This window comes from Myotis yumanensis, unplaced genomic scaffold, assembly GCF_028538775.1.
Source record: "Myotis yumanensis isolate MYYU_CA2020_CCGP unplaced genomic scaffold, mMyoYum1.0.hap1 SCAF_6, whole genome shotgun sequence".
NCBI lineage: Eukaryota > Metazoa > Chordata > Mammalia > Chiroptera > Vespertilionidae > Myotis > Myotis yumanensis.
Window position 1 is genome coordinate 84,710,295 of NW_027223757.1, and position 13,389 is coordinate 84,723,683.

Here is a 13,389-nt window from a genome sequence, read left to right on the forward strand (position 1 = left end):
TTCTCAGATCTACTTCAGGTTCATTCTCCTTTTAGATGTCTAACTTGCTGCTTAACCATTAAGTTTCTCAATTCATATAGCGTGTTTTTCTGTAGGGAGTGGCTATAGGTCTTGGATTGACCTATGGCAGGGCCACAAACAAGTTTCAGCTTGGAGGGCAGAGCTCTCCTAACATAATTAAGCTTGACCTTATAGTCCTCCCTAGTTCCTTCCTAGGTAGCTAATGTGCCGTGGGAGGTGCAGCAAGTGCTACCAAAACAAGGTGAAACTCACAAGAACACTGTAACCATGTCGACCACTTCCCTTGTTTTGCTTTGTGGACTCTTGACTATAAAATAAAGCTTCGGCTTGGCTTGCAGGCCATGGAGTTGTCTCTTAATCAGAGAAGCAGCATCCCATGCCCCAGATGTATTTTTTTTTTTAATTGATTTTTTTTACAGATAGGGAGAGGGATAGAGTTAGAAACATCGATCAGCTGCCTCCTGCACACTCCCTACTGGGGATGTGCCTGCAACCAAGGTACATGCCCTTGATCAGAATCGAACCTGGGACCCTTCAGTCCGCAGGCTGACACTCTATCCACTGAGCCAAACCGGTTAGGGCCCAGCTGTATTCTCTTGTCTGTCTTCAATCCTTCACCGCCCCTCCTCAGGCTCACCGAACCTGCCCGTGCAGGACGTGGCACATTTTTCATTTTGAAGTTTTACTTTAATCAAACCAATTTGGTCCTTTCTTATAGTCTTTTCATTAGTCATACTTTTTCTTTAAACATTTAAAGACATTTTATATTTTGTATTTTTTACTTTCAACTTCTGTCTTTGCTGTTCAGATTCTGTTACCTGTTGTTCCTAATGTTCCCTCTTGCTGGTGGTGGTTTCTTTCCTTGTGTGCTGGTGTTTCATTGTGAACACACAGTCCTTGAGATTTTATGTGAAGGAATTCCTGCAGGCCTGGGTTTCCAGTACAGTCCTAAGAGAGAACTGCATTTGCTCCTGCTGGGTGCCTGGAAGCACTACCAACCCCAGACCACTCTGAATGACCAGGTTGAAGATTTTTCCAGCCCAAATGTGTAGTATGAATTCTAGACCCAAACAGTATTGGGAACCAGTTGTGCTGACATTACTGGGAATGCAATTTTTGTCCCCATCTCCTACCTCCCCTTGCATCCACAACAAAAGCTAAGTAGGCAAGTTGTGGGATTGGTTCACTCTCAGATCTGCTTTTGGGGCTCTGATCTGACTTCCCACTTTGTAGGAGCCTTAGATTTTGGCCCCTAAGACAGTAATTTTAGCCACCCCCCCCCACCCCCCCCCCCCACACACATACAAAGCAGATGAGCGACAAGAATGTTTATTAACTGGCTTCTACATAAAGTCCCAGTCCTGGAAGCTGTCAACAGACTCCATGGCCTTCACTAACCTAAAGTCACTGACCCTTTTTTTCTCTGTCAGAATTATTGATTTCACAGGGGTTGGGAATGTTCAGCCTGCGGGCCATATAAGGCCCATGGCATCACTTGGTCTGGCCCTGCCAAGGCATTAGGGGTGAGTTAATTAAATGTTTGATCAAATATGGCCGCTAATTTTTAAACTGATAATATTGTATGGCCCATGAATGATGTTATAAATATACAAATGGCCCTTGGCAGAAAAAAGGTTCGCATCCCTGGTTTAAGGCAAGGATGGGAGGACACGAGTACATGATGAACCAGATCCAAGCAGAGGAGTGTGGCATGGTGAAGGCTGAGCTGTTCCTGTCCATCCCTGGGGCAGCCCAAGAACCCTTTAGTCATCGCTGAGCCAATCTAGTTCAAGGGCAGCTGTGATCCTTGTCCTTGAAGGGGAAAGATCCAGAACAGGCCAAGCCCCAGTCTGTCGCCACAGACCCAGTTTTCACTGGGGCAGTGGAAGAACTGAGGTCATTTCCTATTAGTCCTTATTCAAAGGGAGATGTCGCCTGTCTTTGCCTGCATTTCGGCGCCTCTTTCGACTCAAGAAGCTGTCTAGCTTCTTGCTGCGTTTCAGCTCCTTGAACTTCTCAGCTAGGACCAGCTGGCGCTGTTCAGCTAGAGGATCGGGAGAAAGCAAGCTGGTAAGCAAAAGCAGAACCACCACCCTCTCCCTGTTCCCCAGTCAGTAATTCTCAACCACTTTGCTGGGAAACATGACTTAAGTGTTCATGGTGTGTGCAAGCAAGCTGTCTTTTTCTATGATTCCTTCTTTCACAACTCAACTACTGTGAGCTTCCATGTGCCCGGTCCAGCATATGTGGGGAGTACAACAGAAATACAAGCGACACCCTGCCCTGGCCACATAGCTCAGTTGGTTACATGGTCATTCAGATATGCCAAGGTTGTGGGTTTGATCCCCGGTAAGGGCACATACAAGAAACAAGCAATGAATGCATAAATAAATGGAACAACAAACTAATGTTTTTCTCCTCCCACTCCTCTCTCTCTGAAAAATTAAAAAACAAACAAGCAAAAAGCCATACGGTGTCATATCATTAAAAATAAAATAAATAAAAGCAACACCCTCTGCCGATAATCTAATTAGGGAAATAAGAATGGGCACCTCCTCCCCACAGTATTTCTACTCTCCTCCTAATTTACCATGGGATCCAGCACTCATGCCTCCTTTAGGGCCTGTGACCCCCCACCCCTGTACCTAGCCTGTAACAGCTGAGCCCACTCACATTTCTTCAGGAAGTATGGACGATGGCCCTGCTGGGCCTGCGCCCGCCGCTCCTGCTTCAGAGCCAGGCGCAGCTCCTGCTGCCGCTTCCGTTCCTGCTGCGCCATTTCTTGCTGCTCCTGAGGAGCAAAGATGAGATGGGTGTGAGAGACTGTGATTTACCCCCTGCCTTGAACTACTTTCACCCCCACCCATGATCTGACTCACTCACCATTCGCTGAAGCAGCTGCTGCAGCTTCTCATGCTTCTCCCCCGAACGGTGCTTCTTCAACTGCTTTTTCACAAGCTCCACAGTGGGAAATGATGCGATGGTTAGCATGCTGAAAATGTTAGCTGCAATTCTGTGCCAGGCATTACTCTAAAACAGTGGTTCTCAACCTTCTGGCTCTTTAAATACAGTTCCTCATGTTGTAACCCAACCATAAAATTATTTTCGTTGCTACTTCATAACTGTAATGTTGCTACTGTTATGAATCGTCATGTAAATATCTGATATGCAGGATGGTCTTGGGCGACCCCTGTGAAAGGGTCGTTCGACCGCCAAAGGATTGCGACCCACAGGTTGAGAGCCGCTGCTCTAAGAGGTTCGCATGTTAACTCAGTAACACTATGAGATAGGAGTTGTTAGTTCTTTTTATGATTAGAAAACTGAAGCAAAGCCAAGTTGAATAACTTGCCAATGGTAAGCTAGTAAATTGATGAGCCAGGATTTGAATATAAGCACCAAATTAGGGAGAATTAAATCTGCCCATCGCTACGCTCCCAGTTCCCTCTGCCTGACTCTAACCTGTGCCCTAGTTTCCCAACCCCGGACACCAGTGACCCAGCCGCATGCAGCACACCTCTTTCTCTTTGGCTCGGATGTCGTTCAGGAATTGATAGGTTTTGTCAAACACTTCAGGATTATATTCCCCTGACAAATCGTCAAAGCGGGGGTCCCGGGCTACCTTTGGAGAGAACGGAGAGAATATGAAAATACAGTTCAGTCTCCTTTCACAAGAAAGCACTTCCTGCCTCTTTCTCACCTTCTTACTGATGGGGACAACTTGACGCAAAAATGGTACCCGGACCTTGGCTGACATTTCCAGAGGCCTACGGAGAAATTACAGGACAGGTCCAGGGGGCTTGTCTTGGCCAAAGGCCCCCCCTCCCGTGCCACCTAAGACAGCAGACACCGACTCAGGTCCCAGACATCCTCCAACTCCTGGGGCAGGCCTTGCTCCTTACCTGTGCTTATCTGCAACACAGGCATTTTGGACAGGGGGTCTAGAGCCTTGCTTCTTAGTGCTGCTTCCAGCTACCAATTGTTTGAATGTCTTAGTCCCCGCTTGACTCTGCAATTCCAACAGCTCCTCAAAGGACATGTGAGATGTGTCTGCAGAAGGAGGTGAAGATAGGGGACACACACAATTGAGCTCAGCATTTCCCGCTGCTGGAAAGACATCATTCCATTCTCATTCTTAAGGTAACTGATCCTTTCCAATACCCCATCCAACCAATCCCTACAGGTCCTGGCAGCACAGGCTGTCATGGTGCTGTCATCTAAGTTCCCAACGGTTCCAGCTACCTTGGGGCCTCACCTTGCTAAGGAAGGTGTATATGTAAGGCCACTGGTGGACCAAGTCAGTCCCTTCCTTTTCACCCTCTTTTAAATTATTCCTTCACAGGTTTCCCTAGAAGGGCCTGTCTCCCTTGCCGTTACTGTTGCCAATGTTCCGGTTCATCCTCTCGGCACCTCACCTGAATCAGTGCTCTAGTCTCCTAACTGGTCTCCCAACCTCCAGTCTTACTCCCCTCAAAGTTATGCTCCCCACTTCAGTTTGAGAGAGACATCTAAAATGTAACTCTGGCCCTGGCTGGTTTGGCTCAGTGGATAGAGCGTTGGCCTTCGGACTGAAGGGTCCTGGGTTCGGTTCTGGCCAAGGGCACGTGCCAGGGTTGCAGGTTCGATCCCCTGTGGGGGGGCCTTCGGGAGGCAGCTGATCAATGATTCTCTCTCATCATTGATGTTTCTATCTCTCTCCCTTTCCCTTCCTCTCTGAAATCAATAAAGAAATATATTTTAAAAAATAAATAAAATGTAACTCTGCTCTTATCACTCCAACCTCATTACCTACTCCCACATAGATAGACTTCAGATCACGTCACTCCAGAACTCAAAACTCCCCAATGCCTCCCATCTTTGCTCAGCGTCAAGGTGGCTGGAAGCCCCAGGAGACCTAGCCCCCAGGTTGCATCTAATCTCATTTCCTACCAATCTCTTCCTTCCACTCCTCTCGTCAACTGGCCTCCTAGCAGTCCCTGAGCAGGAAGGTGTTCTCTGCACTGGATGCTGCCCCTGCTTGGAGCACTTTGTTCATTTACATTTATTACTTCTCCGGCACCTCCTTCAACCAGGGCTCAAATGTCACCTACTCAGTGAGGCCTCCTCTGATTACTTATAATTGCAACCCCTCCCCTGCTTTCTCTTCATAACCTTGTCACCTTTTTGGAAAACTGAGATGTAATTCACATGCCATAAAATTCACCCTTTTACAATATACAATTCTGCTTTGCTGCCTTTTAATAGATTAATTCACGTGTCCTTTTTTTTTAACAGCCCTTTCTAAATGGTAAGTTCCACGAGGACAGTTTTGGGCTGCTTTATTCACTATTGCATCTCAGCATCTAGAACTGTGCGTGCATACAGATACTCAATAAATGTTTGCCAAGTTTCTTTATATATATAAATTGATTTCAGAGAGGAAGGGAGAGGGAGCGAGAGATAGAAACAAATGATGAGAATCATTGATCGGCTGCCTCCTGCACGCCCCCTACTAGGAGTGGAGTCGGCAACCAGGCACCTGCCCTTGACTGGAATCGAACCGGGACCCTTCAGTGCGCAGGCCGACGCTGTCCTCTGAGCCAAACCCGCCGGGACTGCCCAATCTCCTTAATCTTGACCTACTGAACCCTTCCTCAGGCCCCCAGCCCTGGCCTCGGCGCGCTCCCACAGGCGTCTCGGCCCCGGGGAAATTTCATCCTCCCTCTTTAAGAAACCGCTCAGGGTGTCCCAGCCCAGGAAGCACCCCCTCCCCTCCCCACTTCCCACGGCGCCACGGGCGCTCCGCGCTGGCCTTGGGAGAACTTCGCAGGCTCTCGGGACTGCGCTCCTCCCGCCCCGCGGCCCCCGCCGTCCTCCCGCCCCGCGGCCTCACCCTTCCGCAGGCCCCCGGCCCCCGCCGCCCTCCCGCCCCGCGGCCTCCCCCTTCCGCAGGCCCCCGGCCCCCGCCGCCTCACCCTTCCGCAGGCCCCCGCCGTCATCTCCGCTATCCCCGGCCCCGAGGGGAGAGCCGGCGGCCGGCCCGGCGCGGGACCTCGCTCTCGGCATCAGCTCGCACGGCGCGGACCAACGGCGTGGTTTCCGCCCCGGCGGGCCTGCCCCGCCTCTTCCGGCAGCTCAGGAGGCGGGTCCGCAGCGGCGGAGGCGCCACCCCCACACGCCCAGTGCCCGCAGCCGGCCGGGCAGGGGCGCCCACTCCAGAAAACGTTGACGCCCTGCCGACGAGAAAGTGGGCCAGGCCACGTGGCACTTGACCTGCGAGCGCCCCCTGCCCCGGGCAAGCGCCTGGCACCCCATTCATTCCACACACACAGATGGTTCGTTTAGAGGTCTTTAATCCATTTTTATAAAATCTGAGCTGGCTGTGAGCAACAGGGTGACAGCAACAGCTCAAGGAAGGGGTAGGATTCTCTGCTGGTCCTCGCCTTCCCCGGGTCAGGGCGAAGGAGGTTTCATGGCAACAGCTGCAACTTCTCTCGCTCCCAATCAATGCTCATGGCTCAAGCGGGGGCAGGGGTGAAAACAGAGCGGGAGGGGAGCTTCTGAGGACCAGACACTGCTTGCTTCTCCCTTCTCCATTCTCCCCATTCCCTTCACTTCTCAGAGCCCCGCTGGCCTGGGACAGAGCAGAGTCCAGGAGCAGTTGGAAGAAGGTGGATAGGACAGAGCACCAAGGGAAGGGGCCCTCGGCCCAAGGAGGGGGGGAACCTAGCCCTCCCCCCACAGCTCCCCACTGAGTTCACAGCACAAAAAACACCTCTAGTCCAACAACTCCATGTGGAGGTATACCAGGGTCCAAAGGGGCAGGCGGGTGAGACAGGCAGGGGCAGTGAAGACAACAGCAGGCTCAGGAGGGATGGCGGCAAAAACGTCCTTCTACCCATGGGAGGAGACGATGGGGCGACTGATATTGCTGTTGGTGGTCATGGCATTCAGCTCCCACCTGGAAGGCCAACAGTGACAGGTATAAAGGACAGGAGGAGCCTCCACCCCAAGCCCAGAATTGCTAACAAAACTATGAACACACCAGTGCCTTCAACTTCCTGAAACCTTAACTACCCACAGCCACTTCTTCCTTACAGCCCTCCTAGATTAACAATCAGGCCCCGCCCACCACCAATCCAATACCACCCACAGGTCCACCTGCAAGCTGAGGTGGACTTCCTGTTTATGTTTATATATTCTTTTGCCCAACACCTGGAGAAAAGCATGGGTGTATACATTGCAGTAAATTTCCCAACCTATCTCTCCTCTGCTCAGATCCAACCAGGCGGCTCCTCCTACCCCACATCAGGAATGCCCAATTTTGCTCTCAACTACTTACTATCCCTTTCAGAAAGAAGCCTGCTTCGGCTCTCCTACCCTCCCACCCCAGGTCTTCCCCACACATCCCATCATATTAAAATTAAATCCCTCTTTTTGACCATTCTGTCATTCTACAAAGATTTACCAATAACCTCCTTAATTCCACTATTCACTATAGTCTACTTGACTTAGGTATGAAAAGGAAAATGGTGGGGCTTGCCACCTAGTTCAGTCTCTGGTTAAAACTATAGTCTTACTTTCCTACTCTGACTGACGGGCGGAGCTGCAGGGACCCTCAGGGGCCCACCACAGGGGGAGATATATCAGTCAGAGCCTTCCCATGAATTCAATTCAGGATTTGGATTCAGAATTCCCCTGGACTAGCAGATCTGCGAAATAAAGGTTAAACCTTCCTCCCTCAGAGTGCTGGCTGATCGTTTTCCTGTGCATTCTGCCACAACAGGTACCTGCATATATGTCACTCGTACGCCAACCTATGACCCACCAGGTCAGCCTTGTATACACCGTGTCACTGAATACTGATCACATAGAGCAGTGATGGCGAACCTTTTGAGCTCGGCGTGTCAGCATTTTGAAAAACCCTAACTTAACTCTGGTGCCATGTCACATATAGAAATTTTTTGATATTTGCAACCATAGTAAAACAAAGATTTATATTTTTGATATTTATTTTATATATTTAAATGCCATTTAACAAAGAAAAATCAACCAAAAAATGAGTTCGTGTGTCACCTCTGACAGTGTGTCACAGGTTAGCCATCACTGACATAGGCCCCCAGCAAGTAAGAGTTAAACTGAACTGATAACAAGGAAAAGTATGTGTCGAAGAATGACCCAAAAGGGCATAATTATACACAAAGTACTTTTGGTACTTGACTTAGACCTAAGAGTGAAACTAAAAGGGAAGGAGCTAGGAAGAACCTCCCTTAATTCCAGAACTAAGATGATTCAGAGGCTCCTAAACTTGTCTTTACTTTGCAGCTAAGTTCTAAGATTTCATCAAACTTTTTCAGCATGTTAACAAAACAACCGTATAGGCTCAGATCTCAGGAAGTGATGCTCCTGAGCTCTGTTTGAAAAACAATTGTTTTTTTCATGTAATTTACCCAGTGGACAGTCTGTATCTCCTTCCATCTCATTCTCCACAAGAATTCTATCTCTTCCATATGAGGTCATGTTGTGCTGCCACTTACCCTCAACCAATCCCTCCTTCCCAGCCACTCACTGTACCTGATGTCATGGGGCAAACAGGACTGGTCCAGGTTATACTGAATGACAGCCAGTTTGCACAGGGTCTTCAGACTAGGGCCTTCAGAGGGAGAATAGGAGACAGGGGGACAGTCACAGCCAAGGAAAGATTCCGTCCTGGATGTCACCACCGAGACAGGGACCCCGATGGCAGGAGCACTTTGGGAATAAGTGTACTTACTAAAGTCCAAAATGTGTAAGTCAGAATGATCTATGAGGTCAAACTCATCTCCCAGGCCTTCCTCAGGAGACGGACTGTAGAGATCGAGAGAGAGAGAAAGGGAGGAGGAAAGAATGCTCATGAGACCCTTCTTGCTCAAATGCCTCCCAGTTTAGTCACAGACTTAGGCCTTCCCCCAGCCCTCCCCTCTCCTACTAACCTGGTACCCCCAAAGAGGACAATTTTGTCACCAACAATACAGCAGCACTGGCGCCGGCGTGGACATGGCCCCTTTCCCTTCGGTTCAATCTTTTTCCAGGTAAAGGACACTAAAGAGAAGTTTACATGGAGATTCAATGCCTGCCCTGGCCAGATATCCTCTCCAACCTCAACCTCTCGCCTACTCAGGATTCTTTCTTTCTTTCCTTCCCCCCTCAAGTGCTCCTTGTTTCTCCCTTAGAGGCAGTGTTCTTTACCAGGGTTAAATTTCCACAGGTCATGGAAGTGCCGGTTCAGCCTTGCATTATAGCCACCAAAAATGTACAGCTCCCCATTGTAGCCAACTGGAAGGAGAGAGGAATGTCAAGAGTGTGAAGACAATGGGTGGGAAGGGGGACTATGCAGCGGCGGAACAGACACTCACAGGCTGAGTGGCTCCGGCGCCCCTCGGGCAGCACCGGAGTGGTTGGACAGTCCAGCCAGGCCTCAGTCCTGGTGTCAAAGACTCGGATGCGGTTGCAGTAAATCTCATTGTTGGAATGGAACGGCCCAAATCGGTCAGCGCGACCCCCAAAGACATACATGCGACTGCCCAGCATTGTGGCTGAGTGGAAGTCCCTCCAGCGCGCAGGATTGCCCTGGGCAGGAGCAGAGAGATGAGGTGAGCAAGAAGGCTGGGAAAGGATCTGCTCTCACTATCGAACTTCCTATGGTTTCTTCAATTGAGGGTGGGGGTCTGGGAGAAAGAAGAAAGGGCAGACCTTTGTACAGATAAGGGTCCATGTCATGGTGCTGGTATCCAGCTTGTGAATGTCATTGGAAAAGCAGTCCGCCTGAGTGGGAAGAGAAAGGAAGTGAAGGAAGGAATATAAGATTGGGTCAGCAGTCTCTGACCTCCATTCCTCCCCTCAAAAACCTGCAAAACAGCCCCAGCTGGTTTGGCTCAGTGGATAGAGCTCCGACCTTTGGACTAAAGGGTCCCAGGTTCAATTCTGGTCAAGGGCACATACCTCAGTTGCAGGCTTGACCCCCAGCCCTGGTTGGGGCACATGCTGGAGGCAACCAATCGATGTGTCTCTCACATCAATGTTTCTCTTGGTCTCTCCCCCTCACTTCTACTCTCTCTAAAAATCAATGGAAAAATATCCTCAGGTGAGGATTAACAACAACAAAAAGCCCTGCAAAACCAGCCAAAGCCTCCCATTCCAGCATCTTCCATTCCCCTTCCTCTGTCTCATTCCCACCCCAAACCTCTGCTTGCTTTCCAGACCTACCAGTTGCTCGTAGCCCCCGAAAATGTACATGGTCTTGCCCAAGACACAAGCCGAATGTCCGTCCCGAGCCCCAGGAATTGTTCCTAACACTCGGGGTGTGGACCACTTGTGAGTATCTGAAGGAGATGAAAGGATGGGCCAGTTAAGCAGCTCTGACACTGCTGAGTTGCCCTATTCCCAGCCCAGCCGACATCTTCCCAGCCCGTGAGGTACCATTTGGAAGAACAGAGCCCCATACTCACTGACGTCAAAGGCGTAGAGCACATTGCAGGCCCCTTCCGTGTCATTCCGCCCGCCCCAAAGGAAGACCGTGTCATCGATGAGGACGGTTGAGTGTCCATACCGCATGTATGGTACCACAGGAGGCTGCCCTCGGATGGTGGGTCTCACCGGGGGCAGCTTTGTCCAGCGCAAGGACACTGTGGGCATAGCTCAGCTCAGCCCTGCAACCCTCCTTCTAGGCTGTCCACCTCTTCCCAAACCAGATCTTCAATCCTTCACCCCCTTGGGCCACGGCAACCACCACCAAAACTCATTCAACCGCCTGTTTCCCTCCCTAATGTGGGCACCCAGGGTGTCCCCAGGACTAGCTTACCTGCATTGAAAATGTGCACATCAATCTGACGCAGTGTCTCGTAGTCTTCACCAGAGCAGTAACCCCCGAAGGAGAATACCCGGTGCCCAACAGCCACTGCAGCATGGTTCACCCTGCGGGGCCCGCCCTCCAGGTGCACTGTCCACCGTAACATCCCCTGGGCCACTGGTTACAGCAACATGCCCCCCCGGCACGGCCTGCTGCCTCTGCTACCTGCACACAAATTAGGGCCACAAAGGCCTTTGCCTGGCTCACCAGGACTCTGCCCAGGACCAGCCCTTGCCTTCAAGTGTCACCCAGGTGTTCGACCCACACCACCCCTCCACAGCTCAGGTGGCTGGCCCTGCCCCAGAGGAGCTGCTGAGGTCAAGGAGCTAGCCCTGGCCCCGTGTTCTCCAAAAGCAAAGGGTGGGGCCACTCCAACCTGACCGCCAGCTCAGAACCTGCTGATCCAGGGCTCAGCATGATCACCCCCTACTCACGGAGGCTCCACCCTCTCCGTGGCCTGGCACAAGCTCCAAGCCCCCTTCCCAGGCTGATGGGTTCTCTGGTACCTCCGGCTCTGCTCTGCTTACTGCCGCCTCTCTAAGAATCTCTGTGCTCTTTAAGATGGGGAGAGGGATCTCAAAATACTCAGAGCTATTAATAGCCCAGCCAGCCCCAGACGGTGCATTGAAAGCTGGCATGGGTACTTCCAAGCAGAACGGCTTTTAGGCTTTCAGAGTGGATTAGCTCCCCTATCCAAGATGGGGTGGGGTCCAGGACGGGGACCTCCATGTTACCATGGATGGTTCACCCCTCATCGGAAGCTCTGGTCAAACTGAGCTGTTGTCAATGGGGTCACCACGGGTCCCTCACAGGCCTGGGGCGTTCCTTTAACAGCTGGGCCTGGTCTGCTGCCAAGGCTAGGAACTTAATCAGAAAGGTATGTGTCCGCTGTAGATTGAGGGAGTGGGGGTGGGGAGGAAGGGTTTCCTCCTCCTGCCACCTCCCCAACCCTGCTCCCCTGGCAGAGACGAGCCGTCCCCAGCAGCTGTCCTCCCCGAGGGTCCCGGGAAGGGGGGTGACAGTGGGGGTGTGCACTGGAAAGGAGAAGGGAAGCCAAATGCCCTCGGGCAGGACATGAAGAAGACCCAGGTAGGAGGGCTGATCTCTTTAAGACAACCTGCCAAGCTAGCGATAATGGGTACATCGGAGGCCCGCGTCGGGCACTGCCTTTGCTGGCAGGCACCTGCTGGGTCCGGGCGGGTCATCCTCTCCCTGTTCAAGGCAGAGCTTCGGGCACAGAGAGGGCTCCAGGGGGGCCCCTCGAGAAGAAAAAGGCATGGCTTTCAGCGGGCTGGCACGTCCCCTACCGCCCCGCCTCGACCCCTGCCCCAGCTTTAAACAGCCACCGGGCCACCCCGGACGGAGCCCCAGCAGGAACTGGTCTCACTCCATGGCTCCCGTCCTCAATCCCAAACACCTGGGACCGGGGCTCGTGGGGCCAGACGGGGGGCTGAAGGGCTGAAGAAGGGGAGCCCTCTGTCTTCCCTCTGAGCTCCTGCGCCCTTCAAGTCCATCAAGGCGCAGGGCTCACAGGAGCAGCGAGGAGCAATGCCACCCCAAGGCGGAGAGAGAACCCCAGCTTCTCTCCCGAAAGGACAGCTCGAGCTCATGGAAAACGGGCCCCCGAGGCCTCAGGGCTGCGTCCTCCCGGAGTTCCCCCCACACTCCGTCCTGGCCGCGTTCTCAACGCCTTCCATTCCCTTCATGAGCCTGCCCCCCGCCCCTCTGGTCTCTTGCAATTATCACTACCCCCCCCCTTTTTTAAAATCTGAGAGCTTTGCAGTTTTCTCCTTTTTCCTTTTCCCACCACTCCAAGCGCCACCCAAAAGTTCTCCATTTTCCCCCTTCCACTGAGGGGAAAACGCCAGGAAACATTGTCCCCTCTCGGCCAGAGGTCTTCCTCCCTGCATATGGTGGCGCTCTCTCTGGATCCTTCCAGTCATCCCCCCGCCCCTCCCCCACAGCGCCGGAACCCCCCCTCCATTATCCTTAGCTCCCCGTTCTCTTCACAACCCGGCCTTCCTCCCCGGTCCCTCAGTGCCTCCTCCAGCCACCAAGTCTCTCACCTGTTCCCCCCCCATTCTCCCGCGACCCTCCCCCATGAACACGCTCCTTTCCCATCATCCCCCTCAGTTCCCTCCCCACCCCCACCCCGCCCCCACCTCAGCCCCCTCGGGCCTCCCCCTCACGGCTCCGGCTCCAGACAAGGACGCCCCCAGCACCTCCACCTTGTAACATCAACGCATCCCGGGCTACCTTGTCAGGCCGGGCCGGGGCGGGGCCGCGGGCAGCCTGGAACCCGTTGAGCGCCAACCGACGACTCGGTCCCCAACGAGATAAACACAGCCAGGCTCGCTTCTTCCCGCGGGCAGCTGTGTGCGCACGTGCAGTCGGGGCGGAGTTCCGGAAGCCTACTGGGACTTGTAGTCCGTCGGTTTCTGCAGGAACGCGAGGTGCGGAGCCGCGTACAGGCGCTCCAGGAGCTTCTACGCATGTGCGGCTGC

At 52.5% G+C, this 13,389-nt stretch overlaps 1 protein-coding gene across 2 annotated transcripts; it reads right to left on the reverse strand.

Moving 5' to 3' along the window:
• Positions 1–1,334: 1,334 nt before the first annotated feature.
• On the reverse strand, positions 1,335–13,270 carry KLHDC3 (kelch domain containing 3). Of its 2 annotated transcripts, XM_070418562.1 has the most exons (14): positions 10,838–12,594; positions 10,485–10,661; positions 10,243–10,358; positions 9,730–9,801; positions 9,393–9,606; positions 9,226–9,312; positions 8,970–9,078; positions 8,771–8,844; positions 3,921–4,068; positions 3,719–3,785; positions 3,536–3,640; positions 2,905–2,979; positions 2,695–2,812; positions 1,335–2,065 (listed from the first exon to the last, which is right to left on the reverse strand). In XM_070418562.1, exons 1-14 carry the CDS (start codon positions 10,989–10,991, stop codon positions 1,929–1,931), a joined length of 1,653 nt encoding a protein of 550 aa, XP_070274663.1. In that variant the 5' UTR covers positions 10,992–12,594; the 3' UTR covers positions 1,335–1,928. The 2 variants fall into 2 exon arrangements, with proteins under 2 accessions (XP_070274663.1, XP_070274662.1); XM_070418561.1 differs by lacking the exons at positions 1,335–2,065; positions 2,695–2,812; positions 2,905–2,979; ... (1 more) ...; positions 3,719–3,785; positions 3,921–4,068 and adding exons at positions 6,317–6,958; positions 8,572–8,650; positions 13,142–13,270 and having other exon boundaries at positions 10,838–11,050.
• Positions 13,271–13,389: the final 119 nt, after the last annotated feature.

Coding starts and splice junctions, on each gene's coding strand:
- KLHDC3 (XM_070418562.1), bottom strand. CDS start 10,991: ATGTTACGGTGGACAGTGCACCTGGAGGGCGGGCCCCGCAGGGTGAAC. Junction 9,802..10,242: donor TCGGGGGCTACGAGCAACTG/GTAGGTCTGGAA, acceptor CTTCCCACTCAG/GCGGACTGCTTTTCCAATGA. Junction 9,607..9,729: donor GGACCCTTATCTGTACAAAG/GTCTGCCCTTTC, acceptor GCTCCTGCCCAG/GGCAATCCTGCGCGCTGGAG.